The sequence below is a fragment of the Lutjanus erythropterus genome, chromosome 3 (assembly GCF_056507025.1).
Source record: "Lutjanus erythropterus isolate fLutEry1 chromosome 3, fLutEry1.hap2, whole genome shotgun sequence".
Lineage (NCBI taxonomy): Eukaryota > Metazoa > Chordata > Actinopteri > Lutjaniformes > Lutjanidae > Lutjanus > Lutjanus erythropterus.
In genome coordinates, this window is record NC_139319.1 from 26,902,991 (window position 1) to 26,928,576 (window position 25,586).

The window sequence follows — 25,586 nt, forward strand, 5'->3', positions numbered from 1 at the left end:
AAGGTTATTGAAAGATCGTAATTTTGGTTAAATATATACAAAACAATTGGATGTTAAAAACACCGCTGACTTTTGGATAATGCTGTAGCCACTACGCTTGGATTGTGTCTTCCAAGATTGCCTGTTTTGGCAGATAGATTAAATATGCTAATACTTTTTGTGACTTGCCAGGCATGTGAACATTTCCTCATTATGTCGACGTAAATGTATTGTGGTTGGCATTACATTTCCCTCAAAAACATATTTGCTGTTGCAAATTAGTTGTATATACACATTACAGGGCTTAACACGTTTGAAGGGTCAATATGGATCTACACCACAAAGAGGTAATTTAACTCTTTTTGGAGAGTTGGTATCTTAACACTAATATAATGTAATTATTGACTCTTTTTGGAGTTACTATTTTAAAACTTCTTAACATTTAACAGTCTTCTTTTACACTCTTTTTAAAACATAGACACTCTCTTCAAAACCTTTGACAGTATGGAAAAAAACAGCCTTTTCATTAGATACCTTGTTATAATAAAAGGCAAGGCATGTCCAGAGTTAGATTATTCTTATTTTGTACTGACAGTAGGAACTACAGCATATGACTCAGGCTGCTCTGAGTCTTTTCTCATTGTCACACTCCACAGCCCTCCAGTCCGAAGTCAGGAGGTTTTCACAGGCAGTGAGGAGGAAGCAGGCTTGTGAGAAAATGAGGGAATGTGCAAATGTGACTGAAGGTGTTCTATTATTGAAGAAAAATGTGAGGATATGTGGGAGGACAATAGGAGTTGGAAAGAAAATCTGGAAACTTGAGGCTATACTGGGAGGGTTAGCAAGTGTAGAGTATGTTCAACAAACAGTACCCAAACACTACACGGCTCATACTCTAGTGTTTCCACGACAAAGAGAGCTCACCTTTGACCTTCTGCTTTCATTTTGACACATAAATGTTTTAGTAACAATGATTGTGACAAGACATTTGTGTATGCAGATTTGACAAAACCACTAAGTACACTTACTTAGCAAGCAAGCTCTCTTGCTTGCATCTGTTTAAGTGTTTTGTTCAAAGCTTTATAAGAAAAGAGATTATTAACAATCCGAAAGCAATAAGTGGCAGCTGGTGTCAGTGTAGTTTCCCACATTCTTCAGTCGAGAAGTCTGGGTTTAGGACCTATAAATAATGCTGTAGAAAGCTTGCTTTTCCCCTGTCATCTCTGAAATGTGATTGGTTCTCACCGAGTGAGCTCTTTGAATAGGCCTCTTTAACTATGAGAGTCCTCCATTATCTATAAGGATGGAGGCAGACATTGTATCACTAATGGAAACAAGACTAATGAGGGGAACCACACTCCAGGCAGAGTACACACTTGAAATCCCATCATCCTATTCCATAATGTGTTACAGGGCTTCAAGCCGCAGATGGTGGCCAGCTTCTAAAAAGCTCGGATACAGGCAACATTACAGTTGCGATTTTAAAACCTGAAGGATTACATCGCCCACTATGGGTGGAAATGTGAGAAATGTGGACTTTTGAAACTTTTGTGAATATACATAAAGTATAGCTTTACAATTTTCATGTCTGCCTTTATACAACACTCACATACATGTGCACTGTAAATGTCCCTGTCCATACTGGCTGTAATGAGGTCCCCTCCTAAAGCAATTCCAGAGTAAGAGATGGGGGACAGAATCCATTATTTGAATGAAAATGTATTGTAAAGTTTATCAGACAGTGTTTCCTGGCTGAGCTGTAGTGTAGAAAGCCCACACCAGCAGCAGCCAGTCGAGTTGCCGCCCTGTGGAACTTCACACCACTGTCCTATTTCCAGAGAAAATGTTTTTTATTTGCTTGTTTGACTATTTCACTTGTTCTCCAAGTCCACTCTCTTCCTGCCTGCAGCCGGACTCAACCTGCAGCTCTTGTCCCCCTCTGCTCACATGGCAGCTGGACTTCCTCTCCTTGTCTCTGTCTCTCACATGCATAAAACAGTGGGGAGACTATAGCCCCTGGTGTGTCTTTCAAATAATCTGTGCTTGTCTTTAGTCATGTGACTGTAAAAGAGCAAGAAGAGGAAGAACAATGTTTCATTTCCTCTAAAATTTTCACAATAAAAGTCCCCCATCATGTTGTGTTATTTACAGGCTTTTATTATGAAGCAGCAAAATCAGTAACTTAACATGACTCCTAAAGCAAACATGTTACAGTAAAATAAAGGTGATATCTGAAAAAGTATGAACAGTGATGCAGGAGAGAAACTAAACTTTAAACCACAGATATTCAGTTAGAAGCTACAAAAGAACTGAGAGCTGAGAGCACTGGCACCTTAAAATATGCTGTGTTTTTCCCTGTCTCTCTGCTGTCCTCTTCAACTATGAGTTGAGTCTCACTACAACTTATATAAGGGGGGGAAGGGAAGTTGAGAAATATCCTGAGTTATGTACAGTATGCTGTACATACGCACTGTGATGCTGCAACACCTGTGCATTTTAGCCTTAACACAGAGAGGAAAGAAAGACTACAACTTTGGAGGATATCAGCCTGATTTTTCTCTGACAGTTGAAGCCTCATATTAGCTTCAGCTGAACTTTAGAAAGTGTTTTTTGAATGAGAACAAGGACTGTGGATTTTATGGCCAGTCTCTCACATTGTTTTCACTCTGGGACAACAGGAGCAATAGCAGTGACCAAAAACAGTATCAATGTACATATGGAGTGTTATTTAGATATAGGGGTTGGAATCTTTGGAAATTTTCCAATTCAATTTCAATCCAATTTTTTGGCATCTGATTGTTGAATTCTTGATTGAAACAGGGCACAGTTTCACATTTCACTGTTGCTACAGTATACAGTGTGCCAAATCATTTCCTTATTCGACTGACACATAATTTGACCATAGCCGTTTTAAAGCTACGTTAACTGCATTAATGAGAGCATCTTATAGTCTCCTGCCTGTATGAGAATAACAAAATGACAGGGAAGCACTGTGTTGTTATAAATGTTATGTCTCCAGCAGTGGAGAGCAGCCTCTCAGCTGCACCACAAGCTCTGGGGACAGCCTTCACTGTCCAAGATGCAAAGCAAGCACTACATTTTTTTTAGAGGTAAAAAGACTGAGCAGAGTGTTATATTCTTCACCACAGAGTTGTCTATCCTTTAGAAAATCTTGTTCCACTGAAAATAGTATTGATGTTGCTATAGACCTTTGATAAAAGTACATTGTTTCATTTAAATATTGTCAGTTTTACTCAACAAAATGTCACTACAACATGCTTTTATTTCAGTTATGCATTTTAGATTTTTTTTTTTTGGGGGGGGGGGGGGTTGTACCCTTTAATAAAATCTTTAGAGGCACCTGGAAATTTTAACAATAGTTGAAACCTCTTGGTGTTTAATAATACAGAACTACACAGGAAAGTAGAGTTGATTTTTCAGTTTCTTTTGGTTTTATACCGTACATACAGAGAAATGTGCATGCATTACTAATATATTCATTAGCCTACTGCTTGTTGCAACTTAAACTTGAAAGTTCATTCTTGACCATAGGAATATAACATCAGTTTGACAAAATAATGTTGACTAAGGATCCACTTCCGTACTGGTGTTCAACAGCATCTCACAGTCTTCAGCAGTAAAGTCTAAGAGATGCAGTTCAAAATTGGAGAAAAGATCATTTTAACGTACTGCTACTACTGTGGTTACAGCAGTCATTCATATTAGTGCACCAGATGAAAACACCCCCTACCCACATCTGTGTGTTTTGTCGGGTGGCAGTTGGCAGCTGACGGCAGAGCTCCTGTAAGTGCTGCCTCACAACACTATCAAATGACTCTGTGGATAAGCAGCGCAGCCAAAAAGACTCCAATGTAAAACTAGCATAGCGAGATGAAATTCACTTGGGGTACGAATTGCATTACAGTCTCCATTAGCCTTTGGCATCATCTGTCACAGAAATAAGAGCTAAGTAAGAGCTTGCAGACCACTCACAGGTCAGATATCCAATAGCAGGGCTGTCGGCACGGTAACAGAGAGGCCCTCAGTCGATCAATGAGATGAAACTGAGTCAAACGAGGATGTGGAACTGGACGCAGTGCACCACATACTTAGGAATAATATCCCCTCCCTCCTTTGGGTTGTACTGGTGTGTGTGTTGAAGGTCTTCTTGTAATAAGAGTAGACTTTTGGGAAGTGTGAGGACTGTGTGTATCAATAGACAGGCAGGCAGACGTTTGAATCTAACCATACAGCAAGCATAAATCACACACACACACAAGCACTTACAGTCAAGCACCTGACGCACACACACAACCTCAATACATCAGTTCATCTCTTTCTATTTTCTCTCCCTCCATCCATTGACCATCTGTTGTTGTTGTTGATGTTGCTGCTGTGAGGTACAGCAGACAGGTCATTACACATTCAGCTCTTTTCATCCTGTTTGTTTGAATTATGTTTTGCCAAAGGCCTCCCTGGCGCCCCTTGGCTTGACTTTGATTGAATTCAGCATTACCCATATGATACTATCTGATCAACAAACACACTTTTAATTCAACTTTCAGTCAAAACACAATTTTAGTTTACTCCAGGGAATTAGATTTTTAACTTTGATATGAGAAAGTCTTTCCCCAAGCAAGGGCAGATGGAAACAGTGATGAGCATGTATTATTTCACATCAACTTCACTTTGTCACCCAAATTCTTTGAAGGGCATTTTAGCGGTCTGTATCGTTTTGGCACACAATGCAAGGGGTTCCCTCAGCTGTGACTACTGCAGTTTTTATTCAAACTGTGCTGCAGCTCTGGCCTCATACTGCCATCTATACAGTCTATTTCACTCACTTGTGTTGCTGAGTAGCTCAGTAGGCAGGTTGAGTGTTACAGCTCCAGGGTTAGGGGCTTTGATTTCTTCAAGGGGCATGCATTAAAAAAAAAAAAAAAACTTCTCGTGTTTTAGAGTGGCATGAATTAAAAAAAAAAGTTTTTTTTTTACTGCAATTTCACTGCTGTGGCATCTGCACTCAGAGATCACCTGTCAGTCAAACAGGATTTTCTGCTGATGGAGTTCAGTCTCTGAAGCTGACGCTCTTTGTCTATTCAGCTATAACTGCTCATGCTAACCACTCAGTTTTTCTGCGGATGGGAATGTGTAATTCAGCACTCCTTGTTTTCCGCATGATTCCAGCTGATATCAAGTAACATTTTGTTAACAATTAAACCCTTCCATTTTAAATAGTTACCTCTCACTTCTTACTAGCAAAATTGCTTCTTCCACCCCATTATATAACAGAGTCTACAGCCGCACTGGCAGCTCTGTGAGGTAGAACTGGGCTAAATAGCTGACACATCTATCATGATAAAATGTTAATCGTCAGTCGATATTGGTAATTATTGGGCATTTTTAATGATCAGTTGTGGTAAAGACCAAAAGAGAAAAAAGGTTGAATTTAACAGCTTGTTTTTAAATCTAACTGCCTTACTTTCAATCGAACTACTTTATCAATGAGCACAGGTAAAAACTGCCATACTGGTGAGCTCACCTGTCCTTTTTTTATTAACAATTTCCTCGCTGCGCTCATATTCTCAGTCCACAGTTTCTGTTGCTGTGTCACTGTTGATGGTGCAACTGAGCATCACAACTGTTAAATGAGTGGCTGTTAGCATGTCACTCACAGCACGCTCATTATCAAGGCATATGATATGCTGTTTATGAGCCAGGGTGTGTTTATTATGTGCTTTCATGGCAGTTTCCAATTAATGTAATCAAAGTTGAATCTATTAAACATTTTATTGAACAATCTACTTATTGCTACTGATTCAGCTTTTGTCGCTTATACATATCATCAATGTTTTATGACCCAAGCATAGTGTGAGCTGTAGGCACAGCAGTACCTTGAGCTAAAAGCTAATGTCTGCATGCTAACATGCTCACAATGACACCTGCTGATATTTAGCAAGTATGATGTTGACTATGTTCACCATCTTAGTTTAACATGTTAACATGTTAGCAGACTAACATTTGCTAATTAGCACTAAACACAACATGTAGCTGAAGCTATACTTTAAACAACAGATGTCAGCAAATGGTGAAAAAATGTTAATCAGTGTTTCCCAAAGCCATCCTCAACCTCCTTTTGTCCATAACCCAAAGATATTTAGAATACCGTCAAAAGTGGACTAAAGTCACCAGAAAATATTAACCTTTTAAAAGGTGAAATGAAAAAGAGAAATTTGACTATTTTTAATCCGTTATCAAAATAGTTGCCAATTAGTTTAATAGATGACAACTTAATAGATTAATCATTGCAGCTCTAAATCCATCAGTTTATATTATTTCTATTTGAACTAAAGTAGTGGACTGATGAACAGACTGCCATTGCATCAAACTTTTAGCAAGCCAAGCCAATTTATGTCATATGCAGATGCCACAAGTCACTAGTCACTAGTAGAAGTTGTAAACAATGTTAATGTGTTAACATAGGGGCATTTAAATGACTGTAATACAACTATAATTACAATCCTGCGAACCTCTCAGAATGTTTAACACAACAGTGCCGCAGTTAGCAACGGCACCTATTTTTCAAAGCCGTTTTCAAATGGTAATAATTGCAAGAGCAACAGAAAGAGAGAACAGACTCATTATCAGGTTATTATACTCCATAAAAATGCAGCGCAATGAGAATATATCCTTGTGTGCATACTTCAGAGAAACTGGCCTGGACATGTACCTGATTACTGCACAGCAGCAGTAATTACTGACAATGTGGACTGCAGGCTCCACTCTGGTTAATTAGCTGCTGGATGTGGCTGAACTGAACTCGGTTCTCTATTATTAGACTTCTGGCTGACAGATGACCAGAGATGGAGCATAGGCAGGTAGCAGTTGACTCATGTCCTCTTTGGTTATTTTGATTTAACGACACTTGAAAACTCTGGAACACCTGTAACATTATGTGATTATCGACTATTACACATTTTCATGATCAATGAATGAATAAAATCAAAGTAAAAGTAATATCCTTCACTGGTGGGTATGTAGTTCATGTAAAAGCCCCAGAGAAGCATTTCAAACCTTTAATTTAATTAAAAAGGAAAAGGTGACACACCCTCAGCAGCCCATTTCATATGTCGATGAATGAATGTGACTCCCAGCCAACACTACTGTATGTGCACCTTCTCTTTGTAGATCCTTTTAGTAACAAAACCAGAATGTTTTTGTCTAAGTTAATAATACATGGTCCGATGCTCTTGTGGCTGGGAAGGCTGAATTGCAGCCTATGTACTCGCAGAGAAGATTCACTACAAAAATACTGTCTGTCATGTTCCTCTGCCTGCCTAAACTCTGTGTTTTTGCTTGTGTGTGTGTGTGTGTGTGTGTGTGTGTGTGTGTGTGTGTGTGTGTGTGTGTGTGTGTGTGTGTGTGTGTGTGTGTGTGTGTATTGCAGGTTCCTCGGTGTGCCTCCAGGCAGAGGCAGCTGCCCACTGACTGGCCCGCTGCCCTTCGACCTCATCTACACCGACTACCATGGCCTGCAGCAGATGAAGCAACACATGGGGCTCTCACTCAAGAAACACAAGTTAGTGGCTGAGCATTGTGTTTGTGTATGTGGCTTCATTTTCTCACTGTGTGTCTCTGCTACTCTACCTGTGTATATTTTTATGTGTGTGTTTCCGTAGGTGTGTGTGTGCGCATCAGCAATGTTCCAGCTAGGCAGGCACGTCGGTTTATTGGCTGTGTTTAAGGATTAATTATTCTGTTATGTCTCTGTCCAGATGTCTCACTAACTCATTCAGTTTGTTAAATTCGCACACCCTATCTGTCAGACACTTGTGTACATACACACGCACACACACACACACGCACACACACACACACACACACACACACAGTACATACACTGTCTCCCTCTAACCATTCATTTCCATCCAGTTTGAGGCCCACTCCAGTGTATTTTGGCATTTTTATCATATTTCATGTTTTTCTGAGTCATTTCCTGGCTATGGCCTGGCTGATTAGATAGATACCCAGATAGCACACGCACGTCTTGCTGACATTGGCCTGATGAATAAAGTTGCAACGCCGAGACGTCATATGGAGAGCATTTGCTCATTGGGAAGATGTCGCAGAGACATCAACATTTGGTCAAAAATGCTCTCCAGGTAATGTTTGGCCAATGTATCAAAGCTGTACAGTGCGGTCTCTCTACAGCTTCTATGACCTTTATTTATTCAGGTCGGATCATTCTATCAGCAAATATCTCACTATCTATGGTCCAAATTAGCATGTATTATATTATATTAGCACGTAGGAATATGGCAATATGACAATAAAAAAACAATATGCTTGACCATCAAAATAGCTTCCTAATTTTGTGTGTGAATAAAACAAAGAGACACGAACGATTCAAGTTAATAACCTTACATTTATTTCAGACTGCATAGTCAAAAAACACTCCAGCACAGAAAAGATAAACAAGATAGAACAGATAAAAACATACAGGTGGCCGGTCAGGAGACGCACACAGACAGCACGGTCTGGAATGCTGGCAGACTTATGAGCCTGCAAGGGAGAGAAAAAACAGAAAACACATGAGCCCAGGCTGTTCAGTTAACTTATACTATACAATACTATACCCATACTTCACAAATAAACATGTACTGGAGGGACACAACAGAAACAACTGGTGTCTCTTGTGTTTTCCAGAGACGCTGCACTAAACTCAGACACACCTACGTGAAGTGGATATTAACTTCACTTACAGTGCAAACACACCAACAATAGCCCATAACCAGTACCGAACTATGAGAAATTGTTACATCGAGCCATGTTTACAAATGGAGCAGAGCCATAGCTTCCCTTCGTTAGCTGCCAGTTACTGCTAAAGTTAGCTCCGCAGCTGTAAAAACACCAAAGCCCACCAGCTACTAGCAGCTGACGCTAACTAACGTTACCTGACCCTGTCCCAAATTCAACACTGATTTGTTGTCCAGATGGAGATTGTTCATGTGCTGGAAAGAAATATGGCTACCTAGCAATGGCTAAATTAAGTTAGCATACCCAGTCAGGGCTTAACAACTTATGTTGCTAACCCTGCATGTCATATTTATAAAATATCTATTTTTATGTATATTTGTTTAAAGTGAGCTTACCTGAAGACCAGTCGTGGCTGACATGAAGTAGCCTCTCTGTCTCCAACGCCTGCTCTCAGTTCCGTTGGCACCAATTGGATAACGTGCAATGTATCGATCTATAGCTCCATAGCACATAAACCCGCCCTCTGGCAAACCATGTCCCTGCTATGGGCCGATGCTTCTCAGATGTATTTACAGACTTTAGGAGTAGAATGCCGACGCATGATCTGAGGCCGAGGTCGGCCGGACGTATGCGTGCTGTCTGGGCAGATAATTCATAGAGGAAATTTGCCATCACAGCTTGTACACTCACAGGAAGACTTATGGAACGACAATAATGCAAAGCAGCCACAGGGAACACAATACACAATAAAATCACAAAAACAGAGAGAACAGAGAGAGAGGCAGACTCTCACAATCCATTATTGTTAGTGCTACAGTTTGTTGAGGGCAGAGATGGCAGAGGGCATGAAACTCTTACTTTAGCATGCTTTTTTTACAGATCAGACATCTATATCTTAACTACACTGTTCAGCAAATATTTTTTGACAAATAACTTAATTTTGTGCCTAATTAAAAAAATGCAGCTTAGCTGAAACAGAACCATGAGATATGATCATAGTAGAAGCCTGACATGGTGTATCCTCTAAGCTTGCACAGGTGCACTGTCATGTCTTTGTCACCCTTGACTCTTTACCTGCTCCCACTCTGGTGACATGACAGAAACTTCAGAGTAAATTACCCTTGGGCAAATTGTTTTGTGATTTTGGACTAACATTACATAAATAAAATTTGACTTGACTCGTGTGTGCACCGTGTGTCGGTGGTAGCATTTCCCACCACTGTGGGCCGGGACGGGGTTATCACCAAACGTTTGCTTGTTAGCTAAAGATTTGGAGTGGGCGATACCACAAAATTTGTTTTTGATCCAGTAGCAATACCAGAACCAGGGTCACCAACATCAATAATGATAACGATACGGTATATTTACATCAACTCACATAAAATGTCATAAATGACTACTTTTGATCTACATATTTCTGAATAAATTATCACCAAATAATTTGGCCAATGTCAGACATATCTTTTCATTATTCTCTGTAAATTACTTAATTTGTTTAAACACATGACATTTTAAGGGTAAATAAAGAAATATTCGCCCATGCACACAACAGTAGCAGACATGAGGATCTTGTAGCACTAAGAATATGTGCCCAGGATGTTATCGAACATACAATGAATATTTTATTTTTTTTATATCGAGCCTATTGATGCTAGTGTTGCTACTCAAATCAAGAATAGGTATCATGGTATCAATCATTTTGCAATCTATCTGCTCACCCCTACTGGGAACGTAGCTTTTGAACGGCAAGGATCAAGCTCAGCAGCTAACAGCTAATCAGCAGTTTTTTATGTCCTGCTGAAGTCAACGCTGCACTCCCTCACTTTGCTTCATCAATAGGGCACGCTGTGAGCAAAGCAGAGGGAGGGCAGCTTTGACTTAAATAGTGTGATATAAACAGCCGGTTAGCTGCATGACACGTGGTGGACGAGGCTTGGGACATGCACTTCATCATATTTTATCTACCACTGGAGCATCCAAGGGGGCGCTTTTGCAGCATTTGGGGGCAACAGGGGGCAACCATCCCCACATGCTCAAACTGCTACTGCACAACCTGTCATACACCATTACTCTACACAGCAAGAACAAGATAAATATCACGTGTGGTGCACGATAGGCTTATGAAATACAGACAGCTCAAGATGCATGCACACTGGCACACACATCCTAATCACTCTCCCAAACTCACATAAACATGAGTTCATGTGTTGCACCATTTTCCAATCAGACCCTGTCTCTGCCGCCTATTTTTGCTGTTGTTTTATTGCTCTCAGATGCTCACTGTCATCAGGAGTATGGTGATTAAACACAGAAAGAAGGGGAGCAAGGAAGACAGGGGAGAAAAAAGAAACAGACATCTGCCTCATGAGAAAGAGGAAACATTAGTGAGACGTTAAAAAGAAACAGGCAGAGAGATTTTTTGTGCTGTTACAAAAGTGTGCTTAATGGCTTTTGGCATTGCTACAAAGATGGAACAACTTGGAAAGTAGGCCATGACAGCCATGAGACCGAGGCAACAAAACAGTAAAGTAACACACAAAACAAGAATTTAAAGTGCCACGGTGCATTTGAGAAAAAAATCAGCTGCACAACCCTGCAGAGCACAGCAGTATCAGCTGATATTATCTTCAGAGGTCTTCCATGTTGTTGTTCCCACAGAAATACATAAAGTTGAACATCCGGTATGAGTCTTGTCCTCTCCAGCCCCTTAAAAACAGCTTGCAGCCACCCCCCTCTGTCCCACTCCCATATTTCCTGGTCCAATAAATTGGCATCCTTGTCTGCCCCCCCCGTATGTGACGACAGCAATTGACATTTTGCTTTCCTTGTTCACATTTCCAGTGAACAGAGGCATCAATGAACGATAAAAGAGGACAGGGCAAATGTGACAAGGACGTGAAACAGAGAGATAAAACAGTGCAGGTGTGTTGAGAGATGGCAACAAAAAGACAAGAGAGAACAGAGAAAGAGACCACAAAAACAGAAGAGTGGAACGTGTCGGAAGTCAACCTGACACCACATATAAAGGGCCGCTCCATGTATTTTTAAAATCCAATTATGAGAGGGAGAGAAATGCATTACGGGTAGGCAGGGGAGCGTTTTTCCCAGCACACAACCTGGTTTGCTGTCTCTTTTCTTTCTCACGATTTGTCTGTCTTTCTCACATACACACACACACACACACACACACACACACACGACAAGATGCCACTCAGCCAACAGTCTGCACCTAATTGCTTGCTGAGGTCAGCGGTTCTGGTTCATCATTACCGTGTGGGAGTCCTGATTTCTGCTTTCCCTAACAGATTGTGACTTGTAGTGTTTGTTTGAGATGGTCTTTTGTTCGCCTCCCCGGGAGCTCGCCATGAAGGAATTATCTGAATGTTTCAGCAATACAGATAGAACGGCGAATTTCTATCATCACTTTTCCAGAGAGGGACGTGCCTCACTGATATAGTGTATAGTATATATATAAATTAATATATGAAGAAAACTGTCCAGGATATTTAATTCTTTGCGAAATTGAGAGCCAGAGCTGCAATTAGTAATTGATTAGTTGTTCGAAAGAAAGTTACTTTCCACCTGTTTTGATAATTGATTAATTGTTTCTATCATTTTTCAAGCTAAAATGTCAAACAGTTCCAGCTACTTAAATGTAAGGATTTGCATCTTTTCTTTATCATTTATAATAGTAAATGAAGAGGTTTTGGGTTTTCGACTGTTGGTAGGACAAAAGAAGACATCACAGAATTTGAAGATGTCGCTCTGGGCTCTGGAAAATTGTTATGAGCAGTTTTTTGTGTTTTTTTTTTTTTTTTTTTTTTTTTACATTTTACAGACTGACAGATAGAAGGAGAAATCTGTAATATATATTTACTGGAATAAATGACAATAATATACCATCAGAGATTAAATATGCTAAGTTGAAATACTCGGTTCTCTGACAACATCGCTACAGCATCAATGTCCTTTGAAATTTCTATTTCAGCCTGTAATTTGTGTTATTTGTTTAATGCAAAATGTTTGCCATGTAAGTGTCTGTTTATGAGCTATAAGAAGGGGTAAAACATCTTACTTCAACCATAGACTACATGTTAAATAGGATTTCATTTAAAATACATGGTTCCAACCCGCTATATGGACGGCAGTGCTCATTTTTGGACGTGCAGTTGTTACATATTGTTGCGTTAATTGATTAATTGTGAAAATAATCAGCAGATTAATCAAAAATGAAAATAATCATTAGTTGCAGCCAGGGTGGGAAATTAACTTTTTAAAGTCTGAACATCTGCTGCACCAGCCACCGACAAATAAATGTACAAATTCACTAGCCGCTCAGTAGTAAATCATTATTTTATGTATGAAATCTACCAGCACTTGGCCGGTGGCTGGTACTGATTTCCAATCCTGGTTGCAGCCTGGTTGAGAGCTGAGGTGCCTATTTGTCAACACACTACAAGCTTTAGAAAATTCACTCATATTTACAATCAGGTGTGTGATATGTAACATACACCGATCATTAATATTGATCTACTGTAAAGCTACATTTCTATTTCTATTACCCCTCCCCGGTATTTCCCCCTCAGGCAACCTCTTCCTGCATTTATCTTGACCCAACAATTCCACTCTGCCACAGAGGTTTAGGGCAGGTCAATGACATACCTATCCACCTCTCTCTCCCTCATCTCTCCCTGCCTCCTTCGCTCTCACCTCATCAGGCATTTGGTCAGTCTAGTTGAGCCCTGTGTGCTGAAAGGCATCATTAATCAAGTGCTCTGAGCTTTGGGGCCCTTCAGCTCCCTTTAATTACTTTTATTTTATGTTCCCACCGACGTCCACATTCATTCATTATGCCTGGACAACACAGTGCTGTCCTGTCCTGGGTGTGTTGTAGTGTTTGTGTGTTTGCATGTCTGTGTGTGTTCACATGCACTACTGTTAGAGATGCTGAATGCCGATAGGAGATAGTCTTAAATCACACCCACTCATCTGATAATAGGACTGGCACATTGATTTCCTCTGCATGCTGAGTTTAGTGCTCTGATAGAGGCGGATGAGGGAAGATATCCAGAGAAAGGCCTGCGAAAAAAACAAACAAAAAAACTCCTTTACTAAGACGCAAGAGAAGCTACATGACTGTACATCCCTGGAGCCTGCTGACTCTTCAGGGACACATCACTAACACTTCAGGTTCATCTTAGCTTGTAAAAGAAGAAGTTTCATGGAGGTATCAGTCAGGTACAGCTGTCATTTTGCTTAGACTTGCTTTAATTCTTTATGAATCCTTCTTCAAGGTGAGATAATGATTCTCCACAACACAGCTACTGATGTCTTGGGAGTCCTGTTTGCTGTCCCATAAAATGTAAATGACTGATGCTTCATCTTCAAGGAGAATTATTTAAAAAATCCAAATATTTCTTCCAGTATCAAAGAATGGTGTTGCAACTACCTTGAGTCTTAAACTTTTGTTTGTCCCTTAAGAAAACTATTTCTCTGAGCTGAGGGATTCATTTAGGTTTAATGTGAACTTACCATTGAAATGCTTCACTCACATCATTCTATAAATGCACAGTGTGTGATTTCTGTCACTATAGCGATCTCATCACATTTAAACAGTAACAAAAGACATAGTTTGATGATGTTGGAAGTAGCATGGGACCATGAAAATTGTTATTTTTACTTTTAAGCAACCACTATAACTGATGAAAATCAATCTGACATGACTCAAGCAGAAATCATGTTCATGAATGAGACAACATTAAGGTTTTATTCACGTCATGTTTAGTCATATTCACCGTGCTTCCTCACTCTCATACATATCCAAAGGATCCCAGAAGTTATAGCAACTAGCAGCTAGAAATGAACCTTCACCTTGAATAAATTACACTTTTCTCTGGGTTTTTTACTGGAAACATTTGGGATAGTGTAAGGACATAACTCAACAAAATATATAATGTATCTCTGGCATTTTTTAGACATTTTAATGCAGAAATGTTATTTAAATATTGTAGCTTTAATGTTACTTGACAGCATTATTGTTATTGTTACCTAGCTTTTCCAAAATGGACAACAAAGTGAGATCAACAGGAAAAAGAAAGCTAAATGGGACAGAAGATGATAATGTTGTTGTGTAAAGCACAAGCACATTATTCAAAGTAAATTTAACCAAGCAATAACAAATTTGTACAAGCAGATGTAGCAAGAAGTAACTGACAAAATCAAGGCAAGAAGTCTTGCTGTGAGCAAATGGTAGATGAAGCAGTGAAGAAATATGAAAATATTACTGTGACAGCAAGAAAGGAGATAGAGAGCCAAACATCGACATGAACAAAAACTGGTAATGATGTAGCTGAGGTTAATATGTGAGTCAGAGTTATGTTACAGTTTGATATCTAAAAGGGTGATATTGCCAACCTCAGATCTCCCGCTGAACAAGTTGTGCGTCATAGTGTCCAGTCCTGAAAAATGACATGGTATCTCCTCCTCCACTTCAGTCACTATAAATGTAGCGATTGTCAGATTATTTCACTTTAAGTTGACTTGTATACGTCCCTTAAAATTTTCTCAGGACTAAGAAACTTCTCACTACAAATAAGGGAATACTTAAGTAGCTAAGTGCAAACACTTAGAGATCAAGGGCTTTTCCCTTACAACATCATCCTAAGGAAATTCTTATGGTTATTTAATGCAACAAATTTTTTACCAAGGCATCCTTAGATGAAACTGTAAGGGCAACCTTAGCTAAGTGATTTTATGCAACCTGGCACTAGCTTTTAGTTAAGTTTTGGATTACAAATTGTCCTGTCAGAAGCACAGCCTTTAGGCTCCTTGGCAACACTTAAACAGCTCCACTGACATAATTAATATCTATAATCCCCGGCATGTTGTTCGGCTTCTTTCCAGCTCTGTATCCTTGTATCGTTCAAGGTTTTCCTCAACTAATGGTGACCCTGCTTTCAATTGAAATGAAGACATTTAAAAAAAAATTACCGTGGCTCGAGTTTCACAGGATAACAATATGCTCAAGTAGTTCTACTTTCCAAAGTCTGAGGCAGACTAATGGATGCAGCGCAGTGAGTAAGCCACAGCATCTGCTAAAGTAATGGAGGATAAATGATAGATGGAAGCAGGAGTATTATACACATCACTGCGCTTTGAAAGAAAGGAGTCACTAAGATCAAGGTACAAAGTTTAACATAACATGAAAAATTAAAAATTGCCTGTAGCACAAGTTGTTCCTTTATTTCTTTATTTCTACTTCACATAGCAATTTAATGTGCCTGTGAACAGCATTAAGAGCACATGGCTTTTATTTTAATAAAGTCATTTAACAAGTAATTCTTGCTGTTAAACACCGAGATAACCACATGTCCTGAGGTACAACAACTATGTTAAAGCTAATTATCCACACAGATGTCACTAAAATGCTGCAACAAATGTGCGGTCAACAATAAAATGCTGTATGGAGAGTGTCATCAGTTTCTTTTGGTGCCAGAATATCCAACACGTTGTCATCTCAGCTTGTTACATGCTGACTACTTGTCACTGCCTCCACAGCACCTGATACTGAAGCAAAAGGTACGCTTGAGCGGCTGTAGCTGATGTGGTCAGAAGGCCATTTTTAACATGTGATTATCTCTGAGAAACAGCCTTTTATAACTTGTGATTTACACTGTGAAAGGGTTGCAGTTTGGTTTGTTTGGCACTGAAACTACTTGGTGAGGTAAGATTTGTTTGGGATTACCATAGAATTCACTTATGTTAGGTGTGTCACGTGACATTCCCAAAGTGACGAGCAAATTTGAATTCAAAACTCTGAATGGTTTGTAAAATGATGCTCTGTGATGCAAGTCTATGTATGAGGATACTAGTGTATCGATGTAATACTAATTTGTTATTGCTCACGGTTAAAGAATGAAGATTGATAAATATCTTTTTAAAGTTTTTTTTTAATACAATTCACTTTATTACTATTAAACAGAAACATTTGAAACTTAATTCATTCATCCGTGTCATTAGGATAAGAAAACAAAAGATATAACAGTGAAATAATGTATATAACAAGTGTGTATGACGGTCTGAGCTTTATCACGCTGTTTCTCTGAGGGACAGAGATGGAAACAAACAGAGAGAAGGGACAGAGGCTTCTGAGATGATGGCAATAAACTAATTAAACTGGCACAAACAGCAGATTACTCTGCAGTGCAATAATTGTGCTCAGGCAGTAAAGGAATATATTGCATCTATCACGTAACTACTGCACTGGGCGTGTTACAAATACTCCACTGACAGCCAAACAGGCAACACATCTGTATACCTCTGTATTTGAACGACCTCTGGACCTGAAGCACAGGCTGTGACAGCCAAAAAAATGCTTTAAAATTTTGACTCTGCCACTTTATTCGGGCAATGAGCCAACTGAAAATTATCAACGAGATCTTTATTTAGGTCTGCGTTTTCTCTGTGAGGTCTTCAGTGAAATTCAGTCAACCTCCAGGTATTTAAACCTATTCACCCACTTCATTACTCTGCTGACTCATGCTCATGTCAACACTCATTCCCGCTGCTCCTCCAACCGCCCCAACCTCCCCACTGACGTGCTGTGTTCTTGTTATTGTTAATTAAACTAAGATTTAATCTTCATATATGTTTATGAAAGGGGGATTAGCTCTTTGCTGCTCGTATTTTTTGAGCGCTCCCTCAAAGAGCAGAGACTTTTCCACAAAACTCTACATTCCTTAAACTGTCTCTGTCACTAAAATAGTAGTATTATTAGTAAGTAAGATGGATCAGTGATGCAGTCTCATCTTCTTATTAAAGAGTGTTCTAACATGTTGAGGAAGCTGATTATATTGGTGGCACACTGACAGATCATCTTAAAGGGAAAATTCTACATTTTTCATGCAGATGCTCAGTCAGTGTGGATGGTAATTTTAGTCATTTCTGTGTATATATTGACCAAGAATGCTGAGTTCTCCCGCTATACAGTATCTGTTGCTTTCCCTGCATCCACTGACGTCTCAGTGATGTCACTGGTTACAGGAAGAACAACCAGGTATTTCAGCTTGGATTTTTTTGTCTCTTCACCTGGGTAGCCAGGGGGCACGCTAGGTGAATATTTTTGTTACCTAGCACTGTGTTGTTGCCAGCAAATTAATAGCTATAGGCTTGCGTGGTGATCAATGTCCACATGGGTGTGTGGGAGTTAGAAGCTCAATACACACTGCATCCTGGTACATGTAGGCACTGCTTCATGAGCAGAAAAACTCTGTTTCTCTGTCAGTATAGCAGCATTTAGGAATTTATTGCTTCAACTGACTTCATTTACCATCAACATTGATTGAATATTGACAGAGAGACTTAATAGCAAGCAGATTATTTTAGAAAGTATGTTTTTTTTAATCCACTTTCTCCTATCATATCACAAGCCAAATATTCAGCAGATCCACTGAGCTGATTTAATACAAATAATCATTGCATCCATATTTGATGTGTTCAGCGTGTAGATGATAGGGATGTGTGCAATTAGTCAACTACACGATTAAGTGTCGCCACCTTTGCTAGTCAGCACCAGAAACACTAGTCAGTTAAACTATTTATCAATATTTTATTCATGTACAATGTCAGTTAATTGCCTCTAAGGTGTTATGCAGCTGCCTGCCACTAGTCAGGGCTGCAGACGGGTCAGATGGTAGCTACCCTCGCCGTACACAGTAAGCACGTATGCCCTGATGGCCCACTCAACCCCGGATGTTTTTATCAGCAAAGTTGGGCAGATGACAGCTCATAAAACCAGCGTGGTTTTTCAGTGTTTTAATGTAGAAAATGGAAATAATGTTGACTGTACACACATTGTGAAGCAGGTTGGCAGCTAATGTCAGCTCCGGGTCATTTAGCCGCCAACACTGTGATCCTCTTTGGTCTGCAAAGGTGAAGCATTTAGTGAGTTGTCATATTTTGTAGGTTAATGTGTAATGTTTGTAATGCACAGCACAAAATGCCATGCATTTCAGCGGTACAATTTGGTGATTTCAGTCTGTGATTAACTGCTTCAAATGGCTCTTAATTCACACAGTATTTTTTGGACAGTCTTTAACATTATCAATTAATATATTGTGCTCAATTATAACTGCTTTCTGAGATTTTTTTTGCATTTAATCAACAGGGGACATCCGTAGTAGTTGATAGATGGCTGTATGTATTTCTTAACTGCTGAGGGGCAACATATAGCATAATAACAAAAGCATCTTAAAATTAGAGTGTCTGTGGTTGTCCAGGCTCTTCTTTCTCCCCAAAGCTAAAGCTGAAACTGTAGGTGACAACACACCACCCTGTTATACTTTCCTCACCCCCAAGGACTGTTGAGCCTTGCTGAGCAGCCGTTTAACCCAGATTAGCCCCATACTCTGATCTCCCGATAGATATTCAGCTCAGCTACTCTTCCGCTTATCCCCTCTTTCTCCACTTGTACTTTTTTCCTCTCCCTTCGGGACCTCTTATCTGTGGGCAGAAACATTTTCACCGTTTCAGAGCTGGCGATATGTGATAGCGCAGGTTGGAGAGAGCGAGGAAGGGAGACAGGGCAGAGACAAGTGAAACTAACATTTGTTATTAATAATTCATTGTCTGCTTCCTGTGACCCTTACAAATAGACACACACCGTTTTCTGCAGAATCTCATCCATAGTGCCTCAAAACAAGGCTGGACAGATAAGTGCAGGTTTTCTGACTCTCTCTTGCAGATAAGCCTGTTTTTATAAGCTCTTTTGCAAGATTTATCACTGCTGTCAATAACAGAAATATATGAGAAGTGTCAAACAAGATTGGGGTGTTGCTCAGTGGATTTTTTTCCTGCATTATAGCTCCTGAAAGTCTGTGAACAATCACCCAAGGTCCCTGTCTTAAGTGCAGAGGATATCTGAATGCAAAGATAAATGGAAATCATACTGAGAACACTGAAAGTTAGAGAGCCTGCAATTTCAATCATCCTGTTTATAAGTGGATGATGGAAACACCTGAAGATGGCAGTACAGAAAAACAGGTAAAACACTTATGCACTGTTAAAGTGCCTCAAGTATAGAAAACATGAGACCTCATTTCATTGCAGCTGTAACCAAGAATTCAAGAGTACAGCTTATAAGGATCAAAGTGAAACTCACTGTTTCCACCAATGTCTCGCAAGTATACAGTAAGAAATCCATCACTTAACAGGCAGGGAAACCAGTTTATCCACTGTGAGCATCTTCAATAGACCATAAGTCACCAAGCCCCAAATTTGGCATCATTGGGTTCACCATTTTATTTTTTTGCACCCAGAGCATGTGGAGTACCAACAAGAGCATGGAGCTGGTGAGTGATGTACTGCGACTTGGACAGTCCTTGGTTTTGGCTCATCCCTTTATCAGGAAATAATGTCTTCCTGCCTGGACACGATCTTTCTAATTTTACAATTAAACAGTCATTAAAACATATGTCTGAAAACATTTTAAGTGAGAATGTAGTAACAGAATATTGATCCATGTTTGATCAACAGTGCCTCTGTTGGAACCCAGAAACACAATGGCAGCCGCCTGGTTGCAAACTTTCAGTGGATGTATTAAGAATCTTTCTCATATTACAATTAAACAATGTTTCCGAGAACCTATTTAGTGATAAATGAGAAATGTAGTGACATAATCTTGATCCCTGTTTTATTAATAATGTCTAGTTTGACTGTTTGAGTTTCGTGAGCCTTTTGTGTTGCACTGGACCCACTGAGAATGACTTGTCAGTCACCGGGTAGCCCTGCCTTAAAGCATACCCTGCTTTATCAACTATTTTACTCTAAATGGGACCTTCATTTACAAAATAAACATCATGCTATATTTAAGAGGACTCAAGACCATAAACTCATTAGGAAACTGTATACTGAGGTAATAAATTAAGTGATAACTAGGGTCATTTTCTCATAAAACTCCATACAAGCGGCCTTCTTTTTGCAACCAGCAGAGCCATCCTCTTCTGTCCATTAAGATGAATGCAGGCTTTGAGGCACTTCTGTATTGGCTTCACTTTTCAGACCTTTCACTGGTTGGGACACTATGATGTAAAACACAAAGGTCATGTGTCACGCAAATAGTGGCATTTGTAGGCAACGTTTTGGAGCCTGGCTGGCTATGATTTTTTTTACTGTTAAGTTAGAGTTGTAAAATTGTAATCTGTAGAGAGCCAAACAAGACAGATATCATAAAAAGTTTAAAATATTGCATTATTTATCTATTGTTATCTAATAATAATACCACAGTCCAAACACAATATTTTTTGGTAATTTTATAAGAAGAATAATTTCATAATAAAATGTAACCATTTTATCATACCAGTGTACTAATGTAATAAAAGCCTTTCACAGGTAGAGTCACTATCGCTGTGTCTGTCTCTAATTATGTTTATCAGTCAAATCGATAATCACTTTAATTTTACATATTTACATGAAAGCAACCACTTTATGGTCCGTTATTGCAGTTCTTAAACAATAATTCCAGAACATATTGGAAATGACTAACTAAATGAACTCACAAGTCAATCTCTAAATGCTGAGTAGAGATGGAGGATGATTTTTCAGCTTTCATTGTTAAAATATTTGGTTCTAAAAATATTTGGTTCTAAAAAAACGTCCACTGTAGAAACAATCCAAAGTCTTTTGGGCAGCCCTTCATATTGGGGCGGTGACATGCAGAGGTTGTGTGCCCACCACTGAGGAGACTCGGAGGAGAGAAACATTTCCAGTAGGCATGTCCTTGGGAAAAAAATTTAAGCATTCTAGATTTGTTAGTGGCTGCACTCAGCACTATTCAAGGAACTACCTTACGTTCAGAACCCCCAGATGGCCGGCAGGCGGCAAGATCTCTGATAGTTAGGTATCACAAGACTACAAACTCTAAAACAACAAAACATTGCAAGCTCAAGGGAAATTTACTACAGTGAGAAGCTAATGCATCGAATGTCACTGACATACCTGTGTACTGCTACAAGGCCACCTTTAGCTTTTGTTAATCTCACTGAGGTTACAGACTGGCCAGACTGAACACACACACTGCTTCAGACAAGGACTGTGTGTATGTTTGCGTGTGTGCATGTGTGCATGCATGTGTGTGTTAAAGAGCACATGCATATGATTGTGTTATGTGTGCTGATGCACAGCCTCAGTGTTTCAGTGCTGTACCACTAAGCATTCACTTGGAACCCCTATCAGTGCCCAATCACAAATCCAACAAAACCTCAAAGTGATTTTTTTTTTGTTCCTGTCAAACCTCCCACGCTGCACTTGGCAACTTGCAGGCAACACTGCTGGCTCCTGGTCTTATTTTTTTGGCTTCTACTCTGTTGTTTTTGTCTTTTTTTTCACTTTTGACAATCCTATAGATATGCACTATTATTATTGTAGTATTGTATTAAGTTTTGTTTTCTGTCATTAAGCCTCTTCTTAAAGGAGAAATCATAATGTTTTACGTCACACAGAGCCAAATTTACCAAATAGAAGGGCAAGACAGATTTGTGGTTTGTGCTCACAATCTGCATAAGCCGGGCACATAGTTTAGTCTGCACCTGAGATGACCCTCCATGTGTATCTTGCAAGTGAGGCAGAGCTCAGATTTTTAAGATCAGTGTCAACCTCTGAAAAGAAATGATATGTTGTGATGCAGATTCAAGAAAAAAACAAATCTCATTTCCTCAGCTGCACCTGAAAAAATGTTCCAATTATTCCTAAAATTATAATTAATGCAATTGAAGACGTTAATAAACTTCATGGAAAATGAGAAAAGTGTAGAGTGAAACACATGATGCACAAAAGAACGCTAATATTATTTAATGATGGTTTAAATAAGTATATATTCACAATGAAAATGCTCTATTTTTAATTATGTGGTATGTTTATATTTTTATTTTTATAATTTAGCACGTTATATAAACAGTAACTAATGTTTTATACATTTTATAATGAACATGCAATCAAATAAAAGGGTATTTTAAGTGCTTATAAGTGTTTTGTCAACAAGTGTGACCTCATATTGAAGCATCCATAATGATAATGAGGGTATAAACTGTTATTGAATGCTGGATACAGCAGATTGTTTATAAATGTGTTCAAAAGTCATAATGACAGGTCATGACAAATGATTAAAACTATAGCTGCTTAAAACTGCATTATTGACTGTACACTGAAGACAATAAAAACCTTTTATTTAAAACTGGCTCTTCTGTGTCTTTACAGGTGTCACATTCGTGTGATTGATACGTTTGGGACGGAGCCAGCTTACAATCATGAAGAGTACGCAACGCTGCATGGCTACCGGACCAACTGGGGCTACTGGAACCTCAACGCTCGGCAATACATGACCATGTTCCGTAAGAACCAAGACCACTTCTCTTTCTGTAACATACTATACCTGATAATAGTGTACCGATGGTCGTTTTACAGAATTCATAGCATTGGTTTACACACCACATTATAAATAGAATGTGTAAACTTTTTTTTTTTGTTTTAATATCCTCTTATCTTTTGACTAGTAAAACACTCTATGAGCTTCAAAACATAAAAGTTAAAACTCTTACCTGCCACACATACACACAGACCTGTCATCAGTTTTGACAGCCATTCTAAAAATGATGAAATGACTCCATTTCGATGTTCTCACTTTCTTTGACAGGTTTGGCTGCCTGTTCACATTAATTTGGAGTAATGTGTCTAATGCAGCTATTTTCAGCACCACCACAGCTTCTAGCATCCCTTCAAGCTGTTCTGTTCTTTATTTCTTTGGGTTTTTTTCTTCTTTTTCATGCTACACAATATGTCTGATCTGCTGTTTTCCAAGCCCTCGTTGTTGTCTGTCTCCTGAGCGAAACAGTGACTGCTTCTCTTCTACTTGCATATTCAGTCGGTGACAGTGTCATTGACCTTTTAGCTATAGTTGGCACTCAACAGCAGGATCATCATAACATCAATACAGTATATGGCCTGCTGTAGACACTCACGTTTCCCACTGTCATAAGCTCTTGTGACTGACTCAACCTTTATCAGCTGCTTAATACTTGTCAGATAAAGCAGCATGGGCCGTAATTTATTACTTTTATTCAATATATGAGAATGAGTACGGCAAAAAAAAAAGAAAAAGAAAATTTAACTTTGAGGATAAATAGGTGGTTTGGAAAAGCAATTTCACAAGAGTAAATAGCTATAAAATCATGAATATAGTTGGTTTTGATTATATTAAGTACTTGGAAAACCATTTCAGCACACCTTAGGACTGCCAAAACCATCTCACATAGCCAACAGCAGCTGGCTCTATGGCAATCACTATTTATCACACTTAGTGAGCCAATAATCACTCCGACTTTGCCATTGAACTGAAGCAAACAAGAATTTATTGCTCTTTTTCCGTCTTCTCTCTTTGTCTTCCTCTCACTAACAATAAAACTTTCTTTCTCTCTTTGTGTATTGTTCTGTGCCTCACTTGCTACCATCCTGCCTTTACTTATTTCTCATACACACACACACACACACACACACACACACACACACATGCTCACATTCAGCTCACACACCAGACAACTCATTCATGGGCTTCGTTTCGGAGGAGCTGAATGAAACGGAAAAGAGGAGCATCCAGCAGAACAAAGTGAACAACATGGCTGTTGTGTACGGGAAGGAGGCCAGCATGTGGAAGGTATCGTATAGCATATACATTATGTTCATGCACACGTTCTTATATGTGTACTGTAGGTGTAGCCTTGAGTCACATGACTCAGACTGGAGTCACAAATTTGATGACGTTAGACCTGACTTGACTGTTAGAACAACTTCCCAACAATGGTCAAAAGCAGAGAAATCCCTAATTTATTCGAGGTAACAGTGCATGTCCTAAAGCCACCGGTTGTTATAGCCACTGGGAAAGCACAGGATGCAACAACACGCCAGAGAGTGAGTGAGAAGTCGACAAACATAACCTAACATGATTAAAACTTAATACTTGTCCATGAACATGATTTCTGTCTGAGCATGTCTTCAGCAGTGGTGGTGGTTTGACAATAAAGACAACCACTCCAATGATCCCATGATACTTCAGATGATCAGATGACCTCTTTTGTTATTGTTTTGATGTGAAAATGATCTCTAGTGGGAGAATTTATATATTGTTACAAATTAACACCAGTGACTCATGACTAGAGCCTTTTGATTTGAAAATACTTGATACCCTCCCACAAGCCCAAAGATTAAAAGGTATGGTATTTAAAAGGTGTGTCATGGTGGCTGTCGGAATTTCCCAGTTGAAATCTCCGTCTTCAGACCTCAAAGCATTTCAGGTACACAATGCCAAAAACAATCAAAATACATGGGTGACCCTGGCAAAATGATGTTTCTTGGCAACTGATGGCAAGTGTACACACCGTCAGCCTTGAATTTATAAACTCCACAGAGGAGGAAAAAATGAGATGCCCTTATACATTTTGTTTTACAGCACTTAATAACATTGGTGACATATTTTGACATCAATTTAAACATATTTACGATATGATAGTACATGTTATTTTAGGCTTCCATTGTGCTGTCATTGTTGTGTGACGTCTGCTTTGTCATGAAGGCAGGGTAGATGGATTTGTCCTGAGTTCACAAGTAGGAACTCAGACTTGGAGTTCATTCTATTGTACTTTTTCTAGTGTTAGAGTGGAAGTTTTAGACTCTGAGTTATGTGGAACACAGCATAATTCCTTTGATCAAAGGCCAAGCCAGCAGCATTCAATCAAGTTACTGGAGAGAAGTGGAATGAAAAACTAACATTACCAAGCTCGAGCTAAAGATACCAAAGATAATTT

General features: G+C 39.2%; 1 protein-coding gene across 1 annotated transcript in view; it reads left to right on the plus strand.

Moving 5' to 3' along the window:
* LOC146330148 (alpha-1,6-mannosylglycoprotein 6-beta-N-acetylglucosaminyltransferase B-like) overlaps positions 1–25,586 on the plus strand; it is a 159,364-nt gene that overhangs the window by 115,505 nt on the left and 18,273 nt on the right. The window contains exons 9-11 of the mRNA XM_084715636.1: positions 7,427–7,558; positions 22,987–23,120; positions 24,309–24,439. Of these exons, the coding sequence (XP_084571762.1) occupies positions 7,427–7,558; positions 22,987–23,120; positions 24,309–24,439 (397 nt within the window). The remainder of the gene's footprint in view (positions 1–7,426; positions 7,559–22,986; positions 23,121–24,308; positions 24,440–25,586) is intronic.